A 20,937-nucleotide genomic window follows, 5' to 3' on the forward strand; every position below is an offset into this window, starting at 1 on the left:
AGATCCATGACGATTAACGTAGGGATTGAGTTACCGAATGAGCTGTGAAAATAGAACCTAGCTACTCTTGAATTTTATACTTTTAGGCTATATAATATTATATGATCATGATATAGATGTACATTATTTTGCAATGAATTTGAATTTACAAATGATGAGCTTTGTGATCAAGTATCTTATTTTCCTGGTTGAATCATTCCATTTATTTATTAGTGGTATTTTACAGCAGCCAAGTTGTTGTTGTATAAAACCTCTCTTTCTTACATTATTTCAAATTAATTAAAATAAGTAAGAGATGAGAAGTGTCATTCTCAAAATAATTTGTGAATGACAACAACTTTCTTGCTAAAATACCCCTACTTTCAATGAAGAAGTAGCGTTCTAACATTAGGCCTAGACCTGCATTATTTGCATTTTACACTACACATTAAAATGCCTTTGGAAGATTACTTAGATTAATCCATTTTAGCATGACAGGGTTCCGAGGAAGGGGATACTGTACTTACAGTTGCAGTGAATGTCAAAAGGGGAACTTAAGTTTCTGTAATTAATTTCTGGCACTTTAAAAAGCATGCATTCCAGTCAAAACTTAAACACATGGTTAATATGGCAGTAAGTTACTTTTCTTGGTTCTGTTTTGGCAAATTAGATGTCTCGTGGTAAGTATGAGCCAAACTAAGATGTTTTTGATACTTTCTTGATTACCCACTATCAATCTACTTTTAACTCATTTACATTAACTTTAAAAGTAGCAAAATAAAGACACATTTCTTGCTTAATACTGTCTAGATCCACTATTGATCAGCAAAGATGATTTATTATTAAAAAAGTACTCCTACCCTTCTTAGGCTAATATAACTTTTCAGTTTGTATGGATATTTGAACATGAATACAAAAATGCACACATAAAATGATGCTTTTTGCAATGGAGGATAGCAGTGTTTTTCCGTGGCAGAAAATAACTGAGGTGGCAACTCATGATAACCTAGTATTATAAATCACTGACTTTGGCTAGCAGATAAAGTAAAGATGAAAAAATATGTATCTGATAGAAACCTGCCTAACATTTTAAAGCCCATTATGTTTGACTGAATGTGTTAGGATTCATAGGCTTAATAACCTGTTTTTCATGATTTCTAATTTTCTAATGATAACTCAGTGAGAAGACTCAAGAGCATAATGAATGTACTACTAATCAGTACTAGCAGTCGTACTAACTACTAGTACTAGTATAGTCAGTACTGCGAAGTTCGGCATACTGCAAAGTTCGGACACCCTAAGAAATACACGATTTCACCATGAAAATCTACAGGAAGAGTCAAATTTCACTTAAAAGTATGAAGCTACAGTTATTTTCTCTCCAAAATGACCAGTGTGCAAGAAATTACATACATATTTGTCAATAAAATGACGAAGATTTATGAAGTCTGTTATAATTACTGAAAGAGCAACTGCGCCACCAATTTTATCACCAGCGCCACACTGTGGGTTGCGTGTCCGAACTTCGCAATACTCTAGCAAAGAAATACCAGTTCCACAATCACGAAGAATCTTCTTGGAAAACAAAGTGAAAACAGTTTTCAGGAAAGAAAGTTTGGCCGTGTATCGTACTATAACAAAATTCTCCCACCATATGAAGTATATTTTCAAATGATTTATACCAGAAGATTTAGTTTTGGGGTGTTTTAAGTCTTAAGTGTCCGAACTTCGAAGTCACCATGCTACTACTTAGGATAGCAACAACTTTTTTGCCTTGGGTAAAGTAGGACTAACTAAAAAGGCTGAACGGTGTTAATAATTTATTATTACCGCGACGTACTAGTACTACTGCTTTTGCTGTATGAATTTAGCCTAGTTATACTGTGAACTTTTTTTGGCAAATAAACTTGCAGTTGCAAGTGTAGGCCTAGGCTGGGTTACATTATTCAATTAGCCTGGTAAGTTACACAAGTTACAGTAGGCAACACTACAGTAGCCTAAGTTTGGATTGACAGTGATAACAGTTAACTTAACTTAGTCTCCAAAAGTGCTTCTTATTCTCAATGAAGTTAATCATATTGAATGGGCACAAGGAAAATCAATTCGTATCTGTTCCAACAGTTTCCGAATAAAATATTAAATTAAACCTAATGTGTTGGGAAAAACGAGTAGACATACCGCTCTCTGTCGTCTTCGTGGTAATCACCTGTAACGCTACTGTATATATACAACATAAACAATTTACTAGCCTGGTGTCAGGTACGGAACATATAGCTTAGGTCTGATTTTGTAGTTCCGCTCGGTGATGAACTGAATTTCAAACGTTAGGAAAGTTAAAGGTGTTCTTTTTAATATACTTACTCCCTATATTTAAAAATTTGTTGTGTTCAGTAAAAACACAAAAATAAATGCTATTTTCTTTTTGGAACATTAAGTTCATGAACATACGATTGAAATTTCAATATAGTGACACTAGTTAAATATTTGTACAAAATTATTAACATCTAATAGAAGTTGTTAACTTATAAATATCGAGAGTTTCATTTTCTATTAACGCAACAGCGAATGGAGGGCGTGTCTTATTCTAAACCAAAACCAGGTTTTGATGCTACCCAATTTTTGTCCAGTTAAAAGTGTTATGAATAAAATCAGCAAAAGAAAATGTCTTATCAAACATAGTGAAAGGAAGATGTGAGCGATTTCTTCAACCTATTTTTTGGTTACCAATCAAGTAAATGGAAAATAAACGTACACGGCAGAGCGAACTAGAGTCGATGGTTGGATACAACGTAGTAATTTGTGGGCGGGGCAATTCGCTGTCACTTAAAAACGTCAACATTGCTATGATATTAGTCACAAAAGCATTAAGGCGGAGGCTGTTATGAGCAAGTATGACTTCGCACACATTGTAGTTTTATATAGCAACATTACCGCGAAGTGCTATCATGCCCATACGTCACGCAATAGTATCCGAGTCAACCTTACCCTTTTGTTAGTTTTTATTTTTATTTTGAGAGAAGCAACGGCACTTTCCTTTCTTATTCTTTTAATTACTGATTACTTTACCCAACATATCCGGAGAAAGACTGTGAACAAACTACCGAATACATCGTTTAGATTTTATTAAAAGCGAAAGAGCTAATAGAGACCTAACAATAAGAGGTCATCGGTATTGCCCCTAAATATGCTAGATTGTCAAATAATGGTCATTCTTGCTCATATTTCAGACAATCACTTTGTTTATTGCCACAATCAAAGCGCTTTGCCTATCCGAGACTTTTCAATGTCTCTTTAAACCCCATCTATAACATGATGGAAATAACATTAATAATCAAAGCCTGTAGGAAAGTGTTTTTGAAATTTTTTAGCACTTTTAAGCATGCTAAAATTCGTTACCAATTCTGATATTAATTATCTTTCGCCCATAGTGTTTCTTATACAAATAAATCGGATATTCAGAAACGGTATCAACCATTCGTGTACATAAATTTCAGTGTTCACTTCGACATATACTCTTGAATTTATGGCAGAAATAATTCATGGAAGAACAGAGGAAGATGAAAGGAAAGGATTATAGCGAAAGTCAAATAAATGTAGTAAGCAAATATGTGACAAACACTGATCTGTACACTGATCTGTACACTTAGTGTACAGATCAGTGGTGACAAACCAGTGGAAGAAACATCAGGCGCGTAGCCAGGAATTTGCCAAGGGAGGGGCGAAACTGTAGATTCGGCATTGCAAACTATCTAAGCGTAGCGCCACCATGCTTGGCGCGAAGCGTGCAAGAAAATTTTGGCTGAAAATGCCTCCAAGATCGCCGGGAAATGGCACTTCCCAGGCCTTGTAAGTTGCATCTTAGCATTTTCTCTGTTGAAAATACTAGCGATATCATAATTTTTTTTTTAAATATGCTCAAGGGGGGGCGGCTGCCCCCTTCGCCCCCCCTCTTTGCTACGCGCCTGAGAAACATACCCTGATAGCTTGTTCTGTTGCGAACTTGATGACCATACTATAGCTATATGGCATAAAAACATAGACCTCTGTTGTATTAACAGAGCATGATTAAACGATACGAAACACCTGCTATTTTTCATATCCTGACATCGACCTAGGCATACAAGTCTTACTGTATGCATATTTAAAACCCGTTATCATCACCGCTATTCGCTCTTGTCCACTCCACACTCACTAACCCCCCCCCCCTCTCCCCGCCGGCTACTCTCTTCTGTGTTAGGTGGGGTGTTGAATGCGGGTAGGTAGGATGAATGATCGTGATTTAATTCATTCTTTATTGTAGCGGTTCCGTCTTTAGTGATACCATTTTTTGTGAAAACTTGAAACTAATTGTCTCTAATTATTTTCATCCACTATCTGGGTTCGTCGTATAAGATGGAGTATCTGGACAATTTCCTGCTAAAAAAAAATATATTAATAGGTGGAGACGATGGGCCATAAGGACCACAAAATACTTTGCAGTTGATCTTTACCAAGCCTCCTAATCTGTTGATTGTGAATTATATTTGATAGTTACATTATTGCACAAACTTGCCCAAATATCATCGATTCAGGAATTTCAATGACAAGTGTTGAGCAAACAGGGTGAGGAACAGAAAGAACTGTCAATAATAGAGGGCGGTAGTTCAATTTACAAGTAGCAGTTCTTGTGCTCTCATGCTTAGGCATAGTCAGGGACATTTCGTTTGATTTGGTTCCTGCACCTCTTCAGCTTTGATACAGATGCGGGCTCTATAATATCTTCAAAGGGAGGTCAGTTGAAGGGCGTTGTGGTACATACTGCGCGCACCAATCGTATGTATACACTGCGTAACAGTAGAGTTATTAGCATGGTTGGAAACGTTAACCTGGGTTAGGACTACCTGCTTCAAGCCTGTGATTTGTGTACGGACTTATCGGGAGGGGCACATATAGTATGAATGTATGTATGTATGTATTTTAGATCCTTCTGCAAGCAGGAACTCGCGAAGAAGCCTCGCTGGCTTATCAAAGCCGCAAGTTGACCGAAGTCAGTCTCTTACATTCATATTTAACGTCCATGATTATGAATTGTTAATTGGGGATGGGCAACAACAGTGCATACATACATATATACGTTTTCTGAATACTTTGGTGAGGGTTCTAGAATGGGAGTGAGATGGGGGAGGGAGAGGGAGAGGGGGAGGGGATTGGAGAGGGCCATTGGCTCTAAACCCTCATTTGGCAGCTTTGAGTCCTTGTAGTGGTTTCAACACACTGCTTTACAATCAATTTGGCAGTGTTCATAATAAATCCTTAAAAAAATCAGGTCCCAAAAATCCACCAAAAAAGAATGAAAGAAAGTGACAGGACATATTTTCTCTTCTTGAGTTCTTTTCATCAATTGTCATAGCAAACATTACACACTGCTATAGCAAAATATTAAACTAATTAAAGACAGGTTCTTGAATGCCAAACTTCATTCCCCTGAAAACCAAAAAAAAAAAATCCCATACTTAAAAACCCAGGCAACAAAATTACATACATAGGGATCGTGGATACAAATTTAAGGTTGCACTAATGACAACATCCAATCCCCTTCAAATCAAGGGATTAACTTCAAATGAAACTTTAAAAATAACAAGAAAAGTTACAACCACACAAAATGAGTTTTGTTCATGTGACATAAAGAATGCCCAATTTGAAGAATTTTTAAGAACACTGTGTGATTGACCAGGAAGATGGTTAACTGAATCTGTCTGCTAAGTAAGAAATAATCATGAATTGTGAATTACAAATAAACTGATTCTTTTGATCAAAACAACATATCTACCATCAGGGTGTATGAGTACCATCCATCGTTTTAACTAAGCATCCCATGGAAAATTAACAAATAAGGGTAAATATTTTCCAATTTATGAATCTTACTTGGAAGAAGAAAAAAAAAAACAGAAATTCATTTCTGACTCAAAACTTTTACACACTGACTCTGAACTGCAAAATAAATACCCAACTAAATTGTTTAATACTTGGTTGTTCTTAATGCCTTCTGTACAGGAAATCAAACTATAACAATTATTGGGGACTCCTGGAAAGGATTCTTTCATTGGTGACAAAAGTTTTACACAACATGGACAAGTGGACCATTTCTTCAAACATTTGAAGATTGTTCCCTTTGCTGACATGTTAGAGTTAATAAGGCAGATCAGAGTGTTAAGGTCACATTTCATCTTTAAGGAGAAAAGCATGCCACCACTGTGCTTAGGTCACACTACCTCTTTAACTAGTGTGCCAAACCACTGCTTTTAAGTGGTGAGAACATTACTGTGGTTTGATCACACTACTGCTTTAACAGGTAACCAAGCCAAAGTTCTAAGGTCAAGCTACTGCTATAAAAGTAGTAGACCAAGTCACTGTGCTCAGGTCAAAGCATTGCTTTGACTGGTGAGAAAAAAAACGGATGTGGTTTAGTCACATCACTACTTTAATAGGCAATGCCTGTTAAAGTGTTACAGTAACACTTCAATCTCACAACAAGTACAGCAAGTCCCCCACTGTACTTGGGTAGAAGCACAGCAGCTTTAATTGATGAGCACATCACTGAGGTTAGTCAACTTTAAGAGATAAAGAAGATTAAAGGGCTACTACTTGAATATAAATCAAGCTGCTCATGGTCTTCTGTCATACTCCTTTAAGAGGTGATTACATCCCTCTGGTTTGGTCAAGTTTGAACATTTTCATGCTACACACTATTCCTTGCCTCAGTTACCACATGGAGAATGTTTACTGGGTCAGCTGGATGCTGTATAAAACTCATTACTGACCATTAATGTTGTTCTACACATGGACGCCTTTTAAACACCCAACGATTATTTAATTAGTCTAACCCTTTTCTAAATTAGTGGCGTAAGTAAAATCGTGAAGTACATCGAAATCTGCAACACAAGATTCTACTAAAGAAAAAAAAAAAAAAACCTTTTAAATTATGATACCAAAATTTAAAATTTAAATGTTACACAAACAGTATTTGAATAGAAGTACTTAAATTGGATGGGGGTAAAAAAAGGACATATTAACTACTTTGCAATAAAACAAAGTTCCCCTCAGTATTATTACAAAGTGTGTCTACAAAAGACAAATATTACATTTACCAAGACAAAATTATGAAAATTGACCAAAAAACCCCCAAACATTTGATCAGTACCCATTGATATAATCTCCAGATGGACAAACTTGCAAAGATTATACAAATATGCCAGTAAACACACACACACCAGAGCAGAGCAGTCATGTCAAAACCACAAGGCACAAAACTTTGCTACATACAGAACCTGCCTTTTATCAACTTAGTAACTTCTTCTCTTTGGTGGAAATGTTACAAATATTTTCTTCTTTTTTTCTCTCTTATAATTCAAATCTTCATTTACAAAACAGCTTTTTGGCTTGTTGCCAGAATATGTATACAGAGGGCTGACGATAAACAATGATAAATGTACTTCACAAACTATTTGCAGAAAATGTCTGAAGAAATATAATAACAGGAAAATTGATTCCAAGAAAATTTAAAAAAAAAATTTGCAGAAAGAGAGAGAGAAGACGAAGAAAGCAAAAAACGTCATAGTGTGATTGACCTTGGCAATGAGAGTGACTCCGAAATAAACCAGCACAGCTGAAGATTACCTGGCCTCGACCCTCGATCAAACGTACTAATCTTGTATGTACATAAATACACCGCCACACTCTATATAACAACTTTACCTCTCGTATGACAGAGGATTAAACAGGATCAGAGAGAAACTCATCATGGACATCCACTCAACGGTAGCAAAATCAGGGTCTTCGTATAGCGTCCACCGGGTTCACTTTTGGCAACGATAACAGAACCATAGAAAAATGTACCCTCTACTGCTGCATATCACTGAAAGTTTACCATCATGGACTTCAAGTCTATTTGAGATGGGTGCAAGTACTTTCTTGTACTGTTAATTGTTTGGGGCAAAGTTAAAAAGCTAGACTTTGCTTTCTAACAATTTCCTCACGAACGGCGACCCATTTGAAGTAATTTGAGCAAACTCCATTGTTTGTGATTCGTATATATAATGAAAAATTACAAACTAAAGGAGTCCCGGGATCAAAATCCGGGAATCAAGCCACAGAAAAGAAGAGTAAGTTATCGGCAACCAATGATGCATCTCAACCCAATTATTTACATAGTTAATCAGCACAGTTTCACAGGATCTCCTCGCAATGAATTAAGGTTCCATAAAACTGAAAATCATTGTCTCTGAGAGTGTTCCGTTGTTTTCTGTTTTATGCTGATAACTCTTGGGCTTCACCCCCTTCTTGAGAGGTCCGTCCCTGTTGGCTTGGTTGTTTCGGCTGGATACAGCTCCTAGCAACTGATTCAAAGAGTCTGTACGGGACGAGAGAAAACTTGTTTTTGTTGAAGTTGATCGTTAATGTTAATTACTCTGTCATCAATCATCCCATTTGACCAATTTGTTCATAGATTATAATAGATACTAACACATTTGATACAGGGCTATAAATGACAGCGAAAAGAACAAAAACAAAACACTAGAGCCTACCGTACAACGAGAAGAAAAAGATAAGTTCTAGAAAGATGGGCTATTCATTGTCATATTAATTGTCATATTAAATTGATGTTATCAGCATGGGGTGTGCTAATGGCTTACCCCATTGGGATAGAGTAAATGATAACAAAATAGTCACATTTTAGTTGAGGATTTTGCATGGCTGTGTTAATTTATTTCACAAGACATAAAGACATTGTGATGATCCTCATTCCCTTTCCCTGTATTCGGTGATATGTCAAAGGTGACTTACCTCTCTAGTTCAGGTGCACAATGGATGAATTCATGATTCCAAAACTTGTAGTTATGATTACGGATGAGCTCGATGAAGGTGATTAACAATCCCCAGGGGTGAGGTCTGTTAACGATTAATCTCTCCAAGAGTACCCTGAGGGGGGAACAAACGTATAATACGGCATCGACTGGTAAAGAGTGTTACATGCTTGTAGAACACAGCTCTACTGTCAAATGTCTATTGATCCATAACATATTACTGCCAGAACCAGGCCAAAAGGAGCTACTCAACATGCAAATTGATATGTTCCTGTCAAATTTTCTATCACCTTCATGCATCAAGAGGCCATTTCTTCGGTTGGCTTTCAACGTTTTAGTAAAGCGCATAGAAATGCATTTGCATATTGTTGCACTCTATAAATATATTATTATTTTTCCAGTTGGGTTTCACCAACTTTGATTTAATTTTGAAAGGCATGTGGCATGAGGTTACATCGATTAGTAAATTTATTCTGGCTTTAATTTATCCATCACACCAGTGGAAATTCCTCCCCCCTCCCGACCCCCCCACCCCTGCTCTAGCTAATTCCTTCATATGATGACTCACAACCAAACTCTTAATTTAACTCATATTGAAGGGCTGACCTGGTAATCTGTTCCTGGATGGCCTCGGTGTTCGCCTCTGCGAACAAGTAGAGTAGCGTACAACTGAAGTAGTGAGTGTGGCTGTTTGGATAACGGAGCTGATTGGCGATGGCATTCAAGAAAATGTAACGTCCTGCAAAAGAGGAAGAGACAGATGTTTGGTAGGATTATCGATATAGATCAATGATTAGAATAACATACATCTTTTGATAATCTAAGCAGAATATGTTTACTTGTATCAAAGGAGGCTTTCGAGATACTATAGTGTTAAGATGAATGATACATAAGTAGACTGTTTTTTGTTTATTTCCAAACCTTTCCCCTCCTACCATTGCCCGAGGTGATAACATAATAACACTGGAAAAGGGGTGTAATATTCAATGGGAAGTTGATTAACTTGGTCTGTTTGTGTTCACATGAAAGATAAAAAAAAGTGAAAACAACACTGAATGTTTATTATGTTCTAACTCTTGCAAAAGGGTTCAGATATACAGGGATACTTAACAATGTTTATAACTATGATGGAAGGTTTCTCTCTTTGTCAACAGGTATCCTAAGGTAGCTCTTCATATTATCAAGTACAAGGAAAGTTTGAGTGTTATTGTAGAAGTTTACAAAAAGATAATAAGCTGGGGTGTTAAGCTACAGTGTTTTCAACATTGTAAACTCAGGGAACTATTTCAGTGTCATATATATGCTGGAATGTTGAATATTCTGTTATTTGGCTGGGACTAGACTGGTGGAGAGGGGAAGGGGGGGGGGGAAGATGGTTAAGTGTGGAATGTTAAACCAACCTTCAGTGTCTAAGTCAGCCACTAAGTTCTGGAAGATGTCCATATGGGATGAATGAGTTATGTTACTCATTGAGGGAGATCCGCCCTTGCTATGGATGTAAGCTATCGCCTGTGAGCCCACATAGAGCACCAATGCGTTCATTAGCGATACATGATATCTTTGGCCAGCTTCATTCGACACTTGGAGATGGCTACGCAGCTCGGAAAGGAATGTCACTGGTCCACGGGTTTTGATGTATGAATCCAAGTCCTAAAAATGCAAGCAAAAGAGTCACAGACTGTGAACCACAAATTTCAAAGTGATAAACCGCTATTGAAATTAATCAAGTAATAAGACAATGTAAATAGCAAACATGGTAGAAATCATGCAAATTAAATTAACCAACAGACATCAACCTCAGAGATTTTGTGAACTTTGGAAAAGAACAGATTTACTGACCTTCTTGAAAGATGTCGGTTGAATCATTGCTGAGAAGTTTGTCAGGATTCTTGGAGGTTGGGTGATATCTGGCAGCATGTCTACCTTAAGGTTTGGGGTGAAAGGGTCGGGCATTCTCATGTTACGTGGGAACGCACTCAAGATTAGATTCCTCATTTGGATACAGTTCGGTGGAATAACATCACAGAAACCGTAGTGATAATCACAGAGGAATTCTGGGAAATCATGAAGAAGGACCAACAAGACCCTAAGAGTTCCCTGTGAATAAAAGAATAAATAATAGGAGGTAAAAATACAAGTTAACACACCATACAGATCATCTGCAAAATTAGTTGAGATGCCAATAAATGGTGCGAAACAAACAGAATTTTTGGATCGGTCCTTAACAAGATACTGGAATGATTAAAAGGTATGAACATGTTGTATATCTCTACAGGTGAGACATATTATATCAAATGATCATGCCAGAGGGAGAGAATGTTCCCTTTATAGGAACTGCAAACAATTTGTGAGATACATTGATATCTAAGTAACCCCCCCTCCTCCCCCCCAAACAGACATACAATTTGAAAGGATTATAACCCTTTCTAAAAAGGGAGAATTAATTTGTCAGCATCAAAGAGGGCTGAGCATCGGACACAGGTCTTCACCCAGAAGGCCAGGGACGCAGAAATGTGACATACAGAAACTGGTACAGACAGCCACTAATCACTTTCATATCAGCCATCAGATTAGCAGTGGCACAGTTTATGTATATCTGCTTAGACTGGCACCTTTGTTGCTGATGGAATCAATACGCAATCAACTTTATTGCCAAAATGTTAGAAAATAAATATACTATCGATAACGCATTCATAAAGACAATTGATAGAATGAGATTTGAATAGCATTTTTACCTTGTACAGCAGGAACGTGTGCTTTGGAAGTTCAGCATTTCTCAAGAAAGGTGCCAAAAACTTCAGCAGATCAATCAAAACTTGGGCGTACATCGGCCAACCCTGTAGAGAGAAAAAAACGACCAAATAAAACAGATATGAGAGAAACATATCCATCCTCTGTTCACTGGGAGTAATTACTCTGACCACCAATTTTACTTTTAGACTAACCAGAGGGTAGTTACAAAACAATCTTGTCTTACTACAAGCAAAATGGACAGCAACATTCTACCATATTTATCGAATGCAACGTAGAATCGGTCTGTCTGTTTCCTTGTGAAAATGTGAATTTTTTTTTATAAGATATCCACCAAAATACCTTCAGTACCTCTAAATGTGCATGAAGTGCATAGATGTGTATCATATGAGAGTAAACCTACCATACTTAAAATGCTGAATGTATCCATGAAAAGCTTAATGTTATTTTACTCCTCTACACAAGAAATCCATTTTCATGTCTATATATATATATATATATATAAATATATATATATATATATATAGTGTAACTACACTGAATTACAATCAAACATCATTTTGAAAAAAAACAAACAAAAGTTCTATTACTTTCTTCACAAATCTGCTTCTTTTCTAACCGTACCTTTTGTTGAGGAAGCACAGCTAACATTCTAGCTATGAAGATCCTGTGTGAAATTAACTCCAGCCAAGAGTAAACAAATCCAGGAGCTTTGCTTGGCCTTAAAACATGGAGCGCATTACTGAAACAGGGAATATGGATAATACAAGAATATTTATTAAGTTTTAATACTTCTCTATCACTTTTTAAGATTACAATTAAGTTTACAAATTGTGAAAAGTATAAACGTTTCTGCTGTAAATGGTGGAGAGGCAAACATTCCTTATCATGTCTTCTAAGCATTAATATACAAATAATAAATGGTTATGAGTGCGATAGTGCAAATATTTCATGTTGAAAGATGGAATGTTCCATTCAACGAGGCGCAGCCGAGTTGAATGGAACAAATTACATCTTCAACGAATGAAATATTTCACTATTGCATGAATGGAAACCATTTATTATTTGTTTTATACGACACCTTCAAATTTGGATATAATTGGATGTAAAATGCACTCATGCAACAGATTATTTTGAACAGACAGGTTTCTCTGCTCTCTTACCATTGAAAAAAGTGCTATCAAAAAAGTATAACCCATGGTTCTATTTCATAGAGTGGAATAGAGCGGATTTTGCATGCAATCCACGAGCAATTGACCAATCAAATGACCGGAATACAATTAGGTGTTGTATAAAAGAGTCTAATTCATGGCTCTCCTTTCATGAGGTGGTATTTATGTTCCATGAATAATATATGTCTTGCAATCTTGTCACTTTTGCTCAAACATGCTACCAAACTGAGCTTCAGTTAACAAAAGGTAAAAGAAACTACAAAAACTACAATGCTTGCAATAAGTTGTAAAATGTAAAAACATTTACCAGAATGCTGTCATGATTTGGAAGTTGATTGCTTCAAGTATCTGTTCAGGTGCGTTGAGTTCCAGTAGCAGCATGCTGAAGATACGATGGTATGCCAGCTGGTGGAAATCAGTCTGTCTGGCCTCGTGATCCTGAAGAAGCACACCGGCAACGATGCCTAACACCTGCAAGTGACAAATTAGCAAACCGGATATGATAAACCAATGCCTACACATGACACATAAGCACACCGGAAAATATAAACCAATGCCTACACATGACAAAACAGCACACCGGAAAATATAAACCAATGCCTACACATGACAAAACAGCACACCGGAAAATATAAACCAATGCCTACACATGACATATAAGCACACCGGTAAATATATACCAATGCCTACACATGACATATAAGCACACCGGAAAATATAAACCAATGCCTACACATGACATACAAGCACACCGGCAAAGATAAACCAATGCCTACACATGACAACGTAGGGGTTAGAAAAGGGATGCGACGGAAAGAGATGGGGAGGTAGGGAAGGGATGAAGGAGGTGCATGGGAATGGGGTGTGGCTGAAGGGAGAGATTTTCATTGCAACATCAGCAGCTACATAAAGATAGCATGAGAAAGATGTACAAGCCACTGCATGAGACATTCAGTGATGCTACACATTTATTTTACCAAAATTTGATATGGTTTACTACACAATGGATTAACAAACCACTAAATTGCAGCATTGTTGAATCGTGTCAACCAAAACTAGCATACGAACCTTATTCAACAGGTTGATCTTGGTGACCGGGTTGTTGACATCGCCGGAATGTTTGACCAAAAGTGCAATAAGCCTTACAAAGGCATCCAGGGTATGAAAGCACTTGGCTCTGGTGATGGTAGGGTTATGGGCCTGCTCAGCCTGGGCCCTGTAACAGAGGTCCACACAGAGCTCAATGCAGATACGGAAGAACCGGGTGATGAGGTCGTCTGTCTTCAGGATGCCTTGCTGGTGCATCTGATTATAAATCAAAGGCAGGAAATACTATGAATACTTGACATAAACTTGTAGGACACGGACAGCTCATAAATGATCATATAAATATTAAGTGAATAAGATATGAAATTCTATGAAAGTTGTTCAAATTGCTGTACAGTGCTAATGATGTCCATTAACTTTCATCCACAGTATTTCATGATAAGGACAATGTTGGAACCTCAATGGAAATGAAAATTGTTAAATTATTTTACTGTCTTCAGTACTAATTAAAAAAAAAAGATCTGTTAAACAATACTTTAAAACTTATTTGAGTTTTCTGGAGGAAACTGTCATCATTGGAAGTTACTCATATCACTTCTTTCGAATAATTTTTTTTTTTTTTTTTACAACCAAGTTCAAAACTGTGCAGTATAATATTATATTTAGTGTTCTACTTGACGTATCAAAAGTTCTGAACAAAAAATAAATAAAATATTACCTGACTGACAAAGGCAGAAAATGCCCTAAGGTTGTCACGGCTACCGGCAGGAGAGTGGTGCTTCTGAACCCACTCTCTCAAGAGGTACTCTGTCTTCTCTCGAAGGCCGTGAGGATCATCGTACTCTCTGGCCTGAGATATCCCAGAATGCATCATGGAGGTTGGACCTCCAGGTACTTTATCCAAGAAGGCTGGGTCTTGGTTCTGTCTGATCATTTCAATTAGCTGCTGAAGGCTACAACAAATGTGAATGAAGCAATCTATCAATCAATCAATAGAATCTATCAATCAATCATAGCAGATGGGCTACCATAGAGATAATCAAATCCATCAATATTATTTCTCCAGTAACACGACAAAGGCGGTGCAAGTTAAAACTCAGTCGTTTTACAAAGTAACATTACTGATCAAGTAAAAACAAGAACTCAAAGTTTCATCGTTAGCTTGCTTATTTTCAGCCAAATGTTGAATAACGTAAGGATTGTGCTACTTCTTAAAACAAGTACCAACACTAAGCCTTTGCCTATAATTAGAAAGTCCACCTTCGACAGGGGTAGGTATGACATTTATCTCACAGGACAAATTTGAAATTTCGCACCCAATTGGTGGGTAACATTACATTCATTGAATTGAATGAAAATGTGTCATTTTATGGAAAAAGTTATGGTCAAAAAGTTGTAGAAGTTTATTTTTCATATTCATCCTAATATCACTCAGAGTTACAGCCAAATTCATTATTTGCAATGGTTTTCACAAATCTAGTAAAACTGATTCTTAAGGTATGCTACAAGATTCTGTGGGCTGTATTAACAGGGTGTTGAAAGTCTGGCAGGCCACAGAGACCTTCAGAAGCACAAGCTGACCACAGGCTTCATTTTGCCCACCTGCGTCTCTTTTGTACACAAGTATCAAGGTGAAATTTGCTCTATAATTAAATGTAACTGTAATCAAGTGTTAGACAATTAAAAAGCTTATCGTTGCAATGTTTCAAACAGACCAGTGCTTGAGAAGATTTCATGAGAAGTAGGATATTTAGTAAGGCCAATCTCTCTCTTTTATTCCAGATAGGATAAACTCACCCTTCTGGTGGGTTGGCTGATTGGGTGAGGATTCTGGAGAGCATATGAAGGGTTTGGTATAGGTCAGCCTCATTCACGATGTTACTCTGCTGGTCGTCGACCAGGAAACGCTTGGCGACACCCATCGCAAATGCCACATAGTTGAAATTCAACCCGGACTCCATAGACTAATGAGAAAATGAAAAAAAAAAGAAAAGAGGAGAACATGACGATACAAAGCCATAACTCTAATTTTAGTCTTACCGTAATAATTCATTCATAGAATTAGGTGCGAATCACATGAAGAAAAACTGATGATACTAAAAGAGGTAAATTTCTAGTATGTCTGCTGTACTCCAAAGTTCCAGTACAGGGTTCTGTCAAAAATGTTACATATTCTGTATCTAGTTTTGCTGAAGAAAAGTCTGTTTCCATTATTTTGTAAGCCAAACTAGACATAGAAAAACTTTTGCTTTGAGGGGGGGGGGGGGGGGAGAGGTCTGCAGCATCACTACAGCTGGGCAACATAGGACATAAACTATTGCGCTCCATATTTCACACAATAGGCATCTCTGGTTGCCAGATAAAATCGGCAAGATTTTGCAGCGGTTGTGGCAGTTTTGTTCTTTTTTCTCAGTACCGTAATCCATACACTCAGGGCCATGTGGACAGAATTTTACAAGAATTCATCTTTGAGAAACTTTCACACAGGGTCCTGTATTATATCTCTGACTCTCTTCCTGGCACCTGAACTGTGAACTTTATTTATTTATTTTCGACCTACCCCGGCCAAATATTGGTCAAAGGTCTGCAGATTAATCAGGTGACTGCGTAGCAGCTGCTCGATGGCATCCAGGTTGTACTTTCTGTCTCCGGTGGTTTCAAAAATGACTCTGTAAAATAAACATTTAAAAATCTCTCAGTTGACAATCTACATTTTTCTCTCCATTCAACTTATTTCTTGTTCTTTTTTTTCTGATGTTATGAATACATAGTGGTATATTTTGAATCTTATCATGTGCATTCTCGAGAAGAATGTGTAAGAAACGGTTCGTTCATCATGACATATGTTATATATCTACAACCTACAGGTTTTCCTCTTTCAAACCTTTCCTTTTTTTTTATACATTACAAGTTTATCTCTAAATTGTTGACTTACAAAGGAGAATGAAACACATTGTTCAACACTAAACAAAGAGTAAACAATGTCATATTTTGATCGATGCCCCTTTCAATGGAATTCTTCACATTTATTTGAAGGGATATCAAATTGCATCTACTGACTCATACCTTGTGATCTGTTTGTTGGTCCACTGTGAGCCATAGGCCCTCTGGTCCTGTAAGGCCTTCAGAACCAAAATGTGGCAGTCCCTGTACCTCTGGGCCAATTCTGGAGTATCAACGGTTGCTGGTGGAGTGTAACCTTCTAAGATGCCCTCAACGGCCTACATGAATAAATTGTGTTAAATGATAAAAACTGATGATTATTTTGTTCCCTGTTCTTCATGAAGCTCATTACATTAACTTATTCCACATTGATAAACATCTGTTAGAAGGAATCAATTTACAATACAAATAACTATATGAAGTGTATAGTCTTTGATATTAAACACAATTAAGAATTTAAAAGTCATTGGATTTTAGCAAAGATATATCACATTGAATATTGCCATCGGAATGGTAGAATCAAAAGGAATAGAATGCTGTCATTGTTATGATATATGATACAGATCTTGATATGTTACAGAAAACTGACATGAAAGGAAAAGTATAGAGATGACAAAAGAGCCCTTATATATATATGTAATAACCTACATGCAAGAAACCATCAGATTAAGAACAATTCTACTATGTACCCCCTACCTCCTCTCCCTCCCTCCTCCCCCACACTTTAGAAACAAGAGTAGCAACTTTTGATGAACTATACCTTGGTAAGGAGGGCAAGAGCTGTGACCACCTCTCTGGAGTTTCTCGCCATGGCAACCGCCTCTAATAGAGTGTGGAGTACCTGCAGATGTTGACTGTGTGGAGCCGTCTGAATCAAGGCATGAAGGTGAGCTTCGATATCGCTCATGCACTTCTCATAAATCTTTGACATGTCATCCAGTACAAATGCTTGCGGCGGGTTATCCAGGAATCCTGACGGCAGATTCGCCTCTGGGGTGGGGAGGAATCCCGGTATGCTCCGAGCAAACTCTTCGTAAACGGCTATCTGGTTAGTCGGTGCGCCACCGACCTATAGTGATGGAAAAATGAGACAAGCAAGACTTGTTATATGAAAGGATTTGTCACAGAATTGAAGAGGACGATTATCTAGAGAAACGATCTATACTACTGAAATGGTGTCCAGTATTCTTTACACTAGATAGCATATCCATGATGCAGGCAACATGATTCAACCGTTAATACAGACTAGTATGGCCTTAGACGAAGGAAAGGGTTTACTTCATAATGCTGACATGAGCAATGCACCACTACTGACCATGCAAATAGCTACCTCAGTGTTATAATGAGCATAAAAACAAAAACACAAACAGTTGGTGACTCTTTGATTTCTTCATTAAAGCTGCACGACCGGGCAAGACCAAGCTAAATACTTTGGAAATGGGAAAGTCGATTACCTATGTACCTTAAGTTTAACCAACATATAAGGCAGTGAGGTGTCACAAGAATACTTCTACAGATTTACAAGAAATTGTAGATGAAGTGCACAAGAGACGCACAAGAGACGTTAGTGTCGCCAGGACGACAAAATTTTCCCCATCTATTATGAAATTTTAACTAATAATTAAATTTATGATGTCGACGTATCAACAGAGAATTTCATAGTTGGAATCCCAAATTATTCAGTGAATCAGCTAAATAAATGGTACAACATTTTACTAATATAACAACAATCTGTTTCAACAAATACTATGTTGCTAATATGCTGAATGGTAGCCTTCACTGAAAGAAGCAGACCACTTGTAATTATTCACAGACAGGCAGGCAAGCCAAGTTGACAGGATTGTTTACAGTTGGTGAGGAGAGGTGACGTTACTTACCCTTAATCTTATCTGTTCTGGCATTCGTTCTGCCTGATAGGTTAGTACCACGGGATCACAGTAACGGCGATTTTCTTGGCGGGCGTGTTTCCTGAGTTCAATTTCCTACGACAGCGAAAGATTCACACATCAGTTGCCATTAGCACATATTCCAAAAGCAATGCTTCAAGCAACAACAACATACATTGAATGAAGATTAAGCAAATTCTCAAATGAAATGGTCCTATTTGAATATACCACCCTTCCCCCCCCCCCACCCCTAACCGAACTCAAACAAGAGAACATCATTAACATATGAAGAATGAAAATAACATCAACATCACAACTTTACCATTGAGTATCTGTTATCGATAAGATTTGTTTGCCAACAATAATTGAAAAGTTAAAGGATATAATTTTGAGGCGGGACTTACAGTGGCAAGGCGTCTATCCATCTCAGGAATGGCTTTTTCCACAGCACATTTCTGGATGAAGCAGCATGCTAGTTCCACATTCTCTTGAGCAATGACTCCACTGGCCTGCTCTATCATGTCCTTCTGCTGCTGGGTACCACCCTGAGGAAGAAATATGTATTCAGTTATATAAGATGAATTAATAATACCATTTTTGGCTACCATCATCACTATCTTGTCAGGGTTTCTTACAAGGAACTACAAAAATAGAAGACTTTTCCACCAATGAACTTGCTGTATAAAGGATATCATATACCGTATACCAAATACAGCAATATACCAGGTGATGGTCACCACAGAGTTATGTTTGCAGCTGCTTCACAGTTTCAACCAATCACATCAACTGTTGCTATTATAAACTGTTATAAAATATGATGATGATGATGAGCGCCTCTCTCAGCTTTTAACAGAAATATAAGGCTGTTGAAGACAGCCAGTGGAAAGTGCATTTTTCCTATTTAATAGCAGGAAAGAAGAAATTTCCGTATCGCTAAAAGGATGTGATCATTGCTGACCCATATTTAAGTCCAGCAAAGAAACGATCCCACTGGGACTCTCACAGTCACTTTTACTGTCTCAGCAAAATACACCGCCCTGCCATAAAAACCAAAGTATTATTGGCCGATGTTTGAATTTGCTGATAAACTTACATTGATAGCACTGAGGCAAGAGGTCTTAAAGTTGTTGCTGATACTTGGGATCAGAGGTTCTCTACAGGTAATCATGGCCATACCAGCTGTTAAGTTTCTGACCATGTGGTGGGCTGCCTGTCGCATCCTGGTTTCTTCCGGATCTAATGCAAAGTCCTGCAAATATAATTAAATATATTGGAATGTGAAATAAACTACTTTGGATGTGTGCTGTTATTCGAAAGTACGTAGGTTTCATTTCTCTATTAGAAGAATGTTCGGGAAAGAAACAGGCTTCCGTGTGTGTGTAAGACGACTTGATACCACCAAATACAGAACTCTTCTTGCAAAGATATTTACCTTCTTAATTATCTGTTCACAAGTAGTGAGAGCTATCTTGATGGATCGATCCACGACGGGGTGGACCAGCTCAGAGACGGCCCTGTCAATGGCGGGCCTGACGCAGCTGCGCAACTGAGGATGGTTCTGAAAGAGAGCCAGCTGTAACAGGGAAAGAAAATAAAGTGACATTGAATGAAAAAAAAAGAAATACGCATGGCACGATATGGCAACAAAATGTTGTTATATAAAGTTACATTTACATGGAATGGGCACAAACTGAGATTATGTCAGGGTTGGCCGGTTTTTACCGGGCGGTTTTTACCGCCCCGGTAAAAACAAGTTTTTTACCGGTTTTTACCGGGAGGTTTTTCCCACCTATAAGTGGGAAAAACTGGGAAAAACCTCAAATTATATAGAATTCCTAAAAACTCATGTGGAACTTGTGGAGGAGCATAGAATCTACAAGAAAATGGCATCTTATGGTAGGGGGTTGGGTTACATCCAAAGAACAGCTATGATCTATAACTTGTGAGTTTACCGATTAGACTATTATAAATAATTCAAATAAATAATATATTGGATGCTCAAATCAACCAACTTTATTTTCCTATCGAGATGCATAATTCCATTATCTAGAGAATGGACTCGTATCAAATTGTTGGTGCCTCCTAGGGCTATGGTTCGTCATATTATACATGCCACAGTAGTCCGCTCAGATCCAAATGATGATTCACATCCAAGAACGATCACTTCATGTCTGCGATAAATTGTACTCTGTTCACACTTCGCACTAGGCACTGTACTATGCTTATATTGCTTATAGGTACTGTACTAAGTGACTGTTGTGACATCAACTAATTTGAGAATAAGTAACAATTGGAACAGTTACTTGTGTTGTTGAT

At 37.5% G+C, this 20,937-nt stretch overlaps 2 protein-coding genes across 5 annotated transcripts in view; both read right to left on the minus strand.

Moving 5' to 3' along the window:
• LOC139965564 (neural-cadherin-like) overlaps window positions 1-2,312 on the minus strand; it is a 54,890-nt gene extending 52,578 nt beyond the window's left edge. For all 3 annotated transcript variants that reach the window (XM_071968060.1, XM_071968061.1, XM_071968059.1), the window contains exon 1: window positions 2,158-2,312. The gene's annotated coding sequence lies outside the window, so the exon portion shown is untranslated. The remainder of the gene's footprint in view (window positions 1-2,157) is intronic.
• Window positions 2,313-5,327: 3,015 nt separating this feature from the next.
• Window positions 5,328-20,937, minus strand: part of LOC139965568 (CCR4-NOT transcription complex subunit 1-like) — a 40,302-nt gene continuing 24,692 nt past the window's right edge. For both annotated transcript variants that reach the window (XM_071968069.1, XM_071968068.1), the window contains exons 26-43: window positions 20,054-20,194; window positions 19,715-19,870; window positions 19,026-19,166; window positions 18,613-18,717; window positions 17,496-17,804; window positions 16,859-17,013; window positions 16,353-16,461; window positions 15,590-15,756; window positions 14,511-14,745; window positions 13,814-14,050; window positions 13,053-13,216; window positions 12,198-12,315; window positions 11,558-11,659; window positions 10,662-10,919; window positions 10,223-10,472; window positions 9,429-9,561; window positions 8,803-8,937; window positions 5,328-8,368 (exon numbers count right to left, since the gene is read on the minus strand). In XM_071968069.1, coding sequence (XP_071824170.1) covers window positions 8,266-8,368; window positions 8,803-8,937; window positions 9,429-9,561; window positions 10,223-10,472; window positions 10,662-10,919; window positions 11,558-11,659; window positions 12,198-12,315; window positions 13,053-13,216; window positions 13,814-14,050; window positions 14,511-14,745; window positions 15,590-15,756; window positions 16,353-16,461; window positions 16,859-17,013; window positions 17,496-17,804; window positions 18,613-18,717; window positions 19,026-19,166; window positions 19,715-19,870; window positions 20,054-20,194 — 3,018 coding nt within the window. In that variant the 3' untranslated portion in view covers window positions 5,328-8,265. The remainder of the gene's footprint in view (window positions 8,369-8,802; window positions 8,938-9,428; window positions 9,562-10,222; window positions 10,473-10,661; window positions 10,920-11,557; window positions 11,660-12,197; window positions 12,316-13,052; window positions 13,217-13,813; window positions 14,051-14,510; window positions 14,746-15,589; window positions 15,757-16,352; window positions 16,462-16,858; window positions 17,014-17,495; window positions 17,805-18,612; window positions 18,718-19,025; window positions 19,167-19,714; window positions 19,871-20,053; window positions 20,195-20,937) is intronic.

The sequence above is a fragment of the Apostichopus japonicus genome, chromosome 3 (assembly GCF_037975245.1).
Source record: "Apostichopus japonicus isolate 1M-3 chromosome 3, ASM3797524v1, whole genome shotgun sequence".
In the NCBI taxonomy this organism is placed as follows: Eukaryota; Metazoa; Echinodermata; class Holothuroidea; order Aspidochirotida; family Stichopodidae; genus Apostichopus; species Apostichopus japonicus.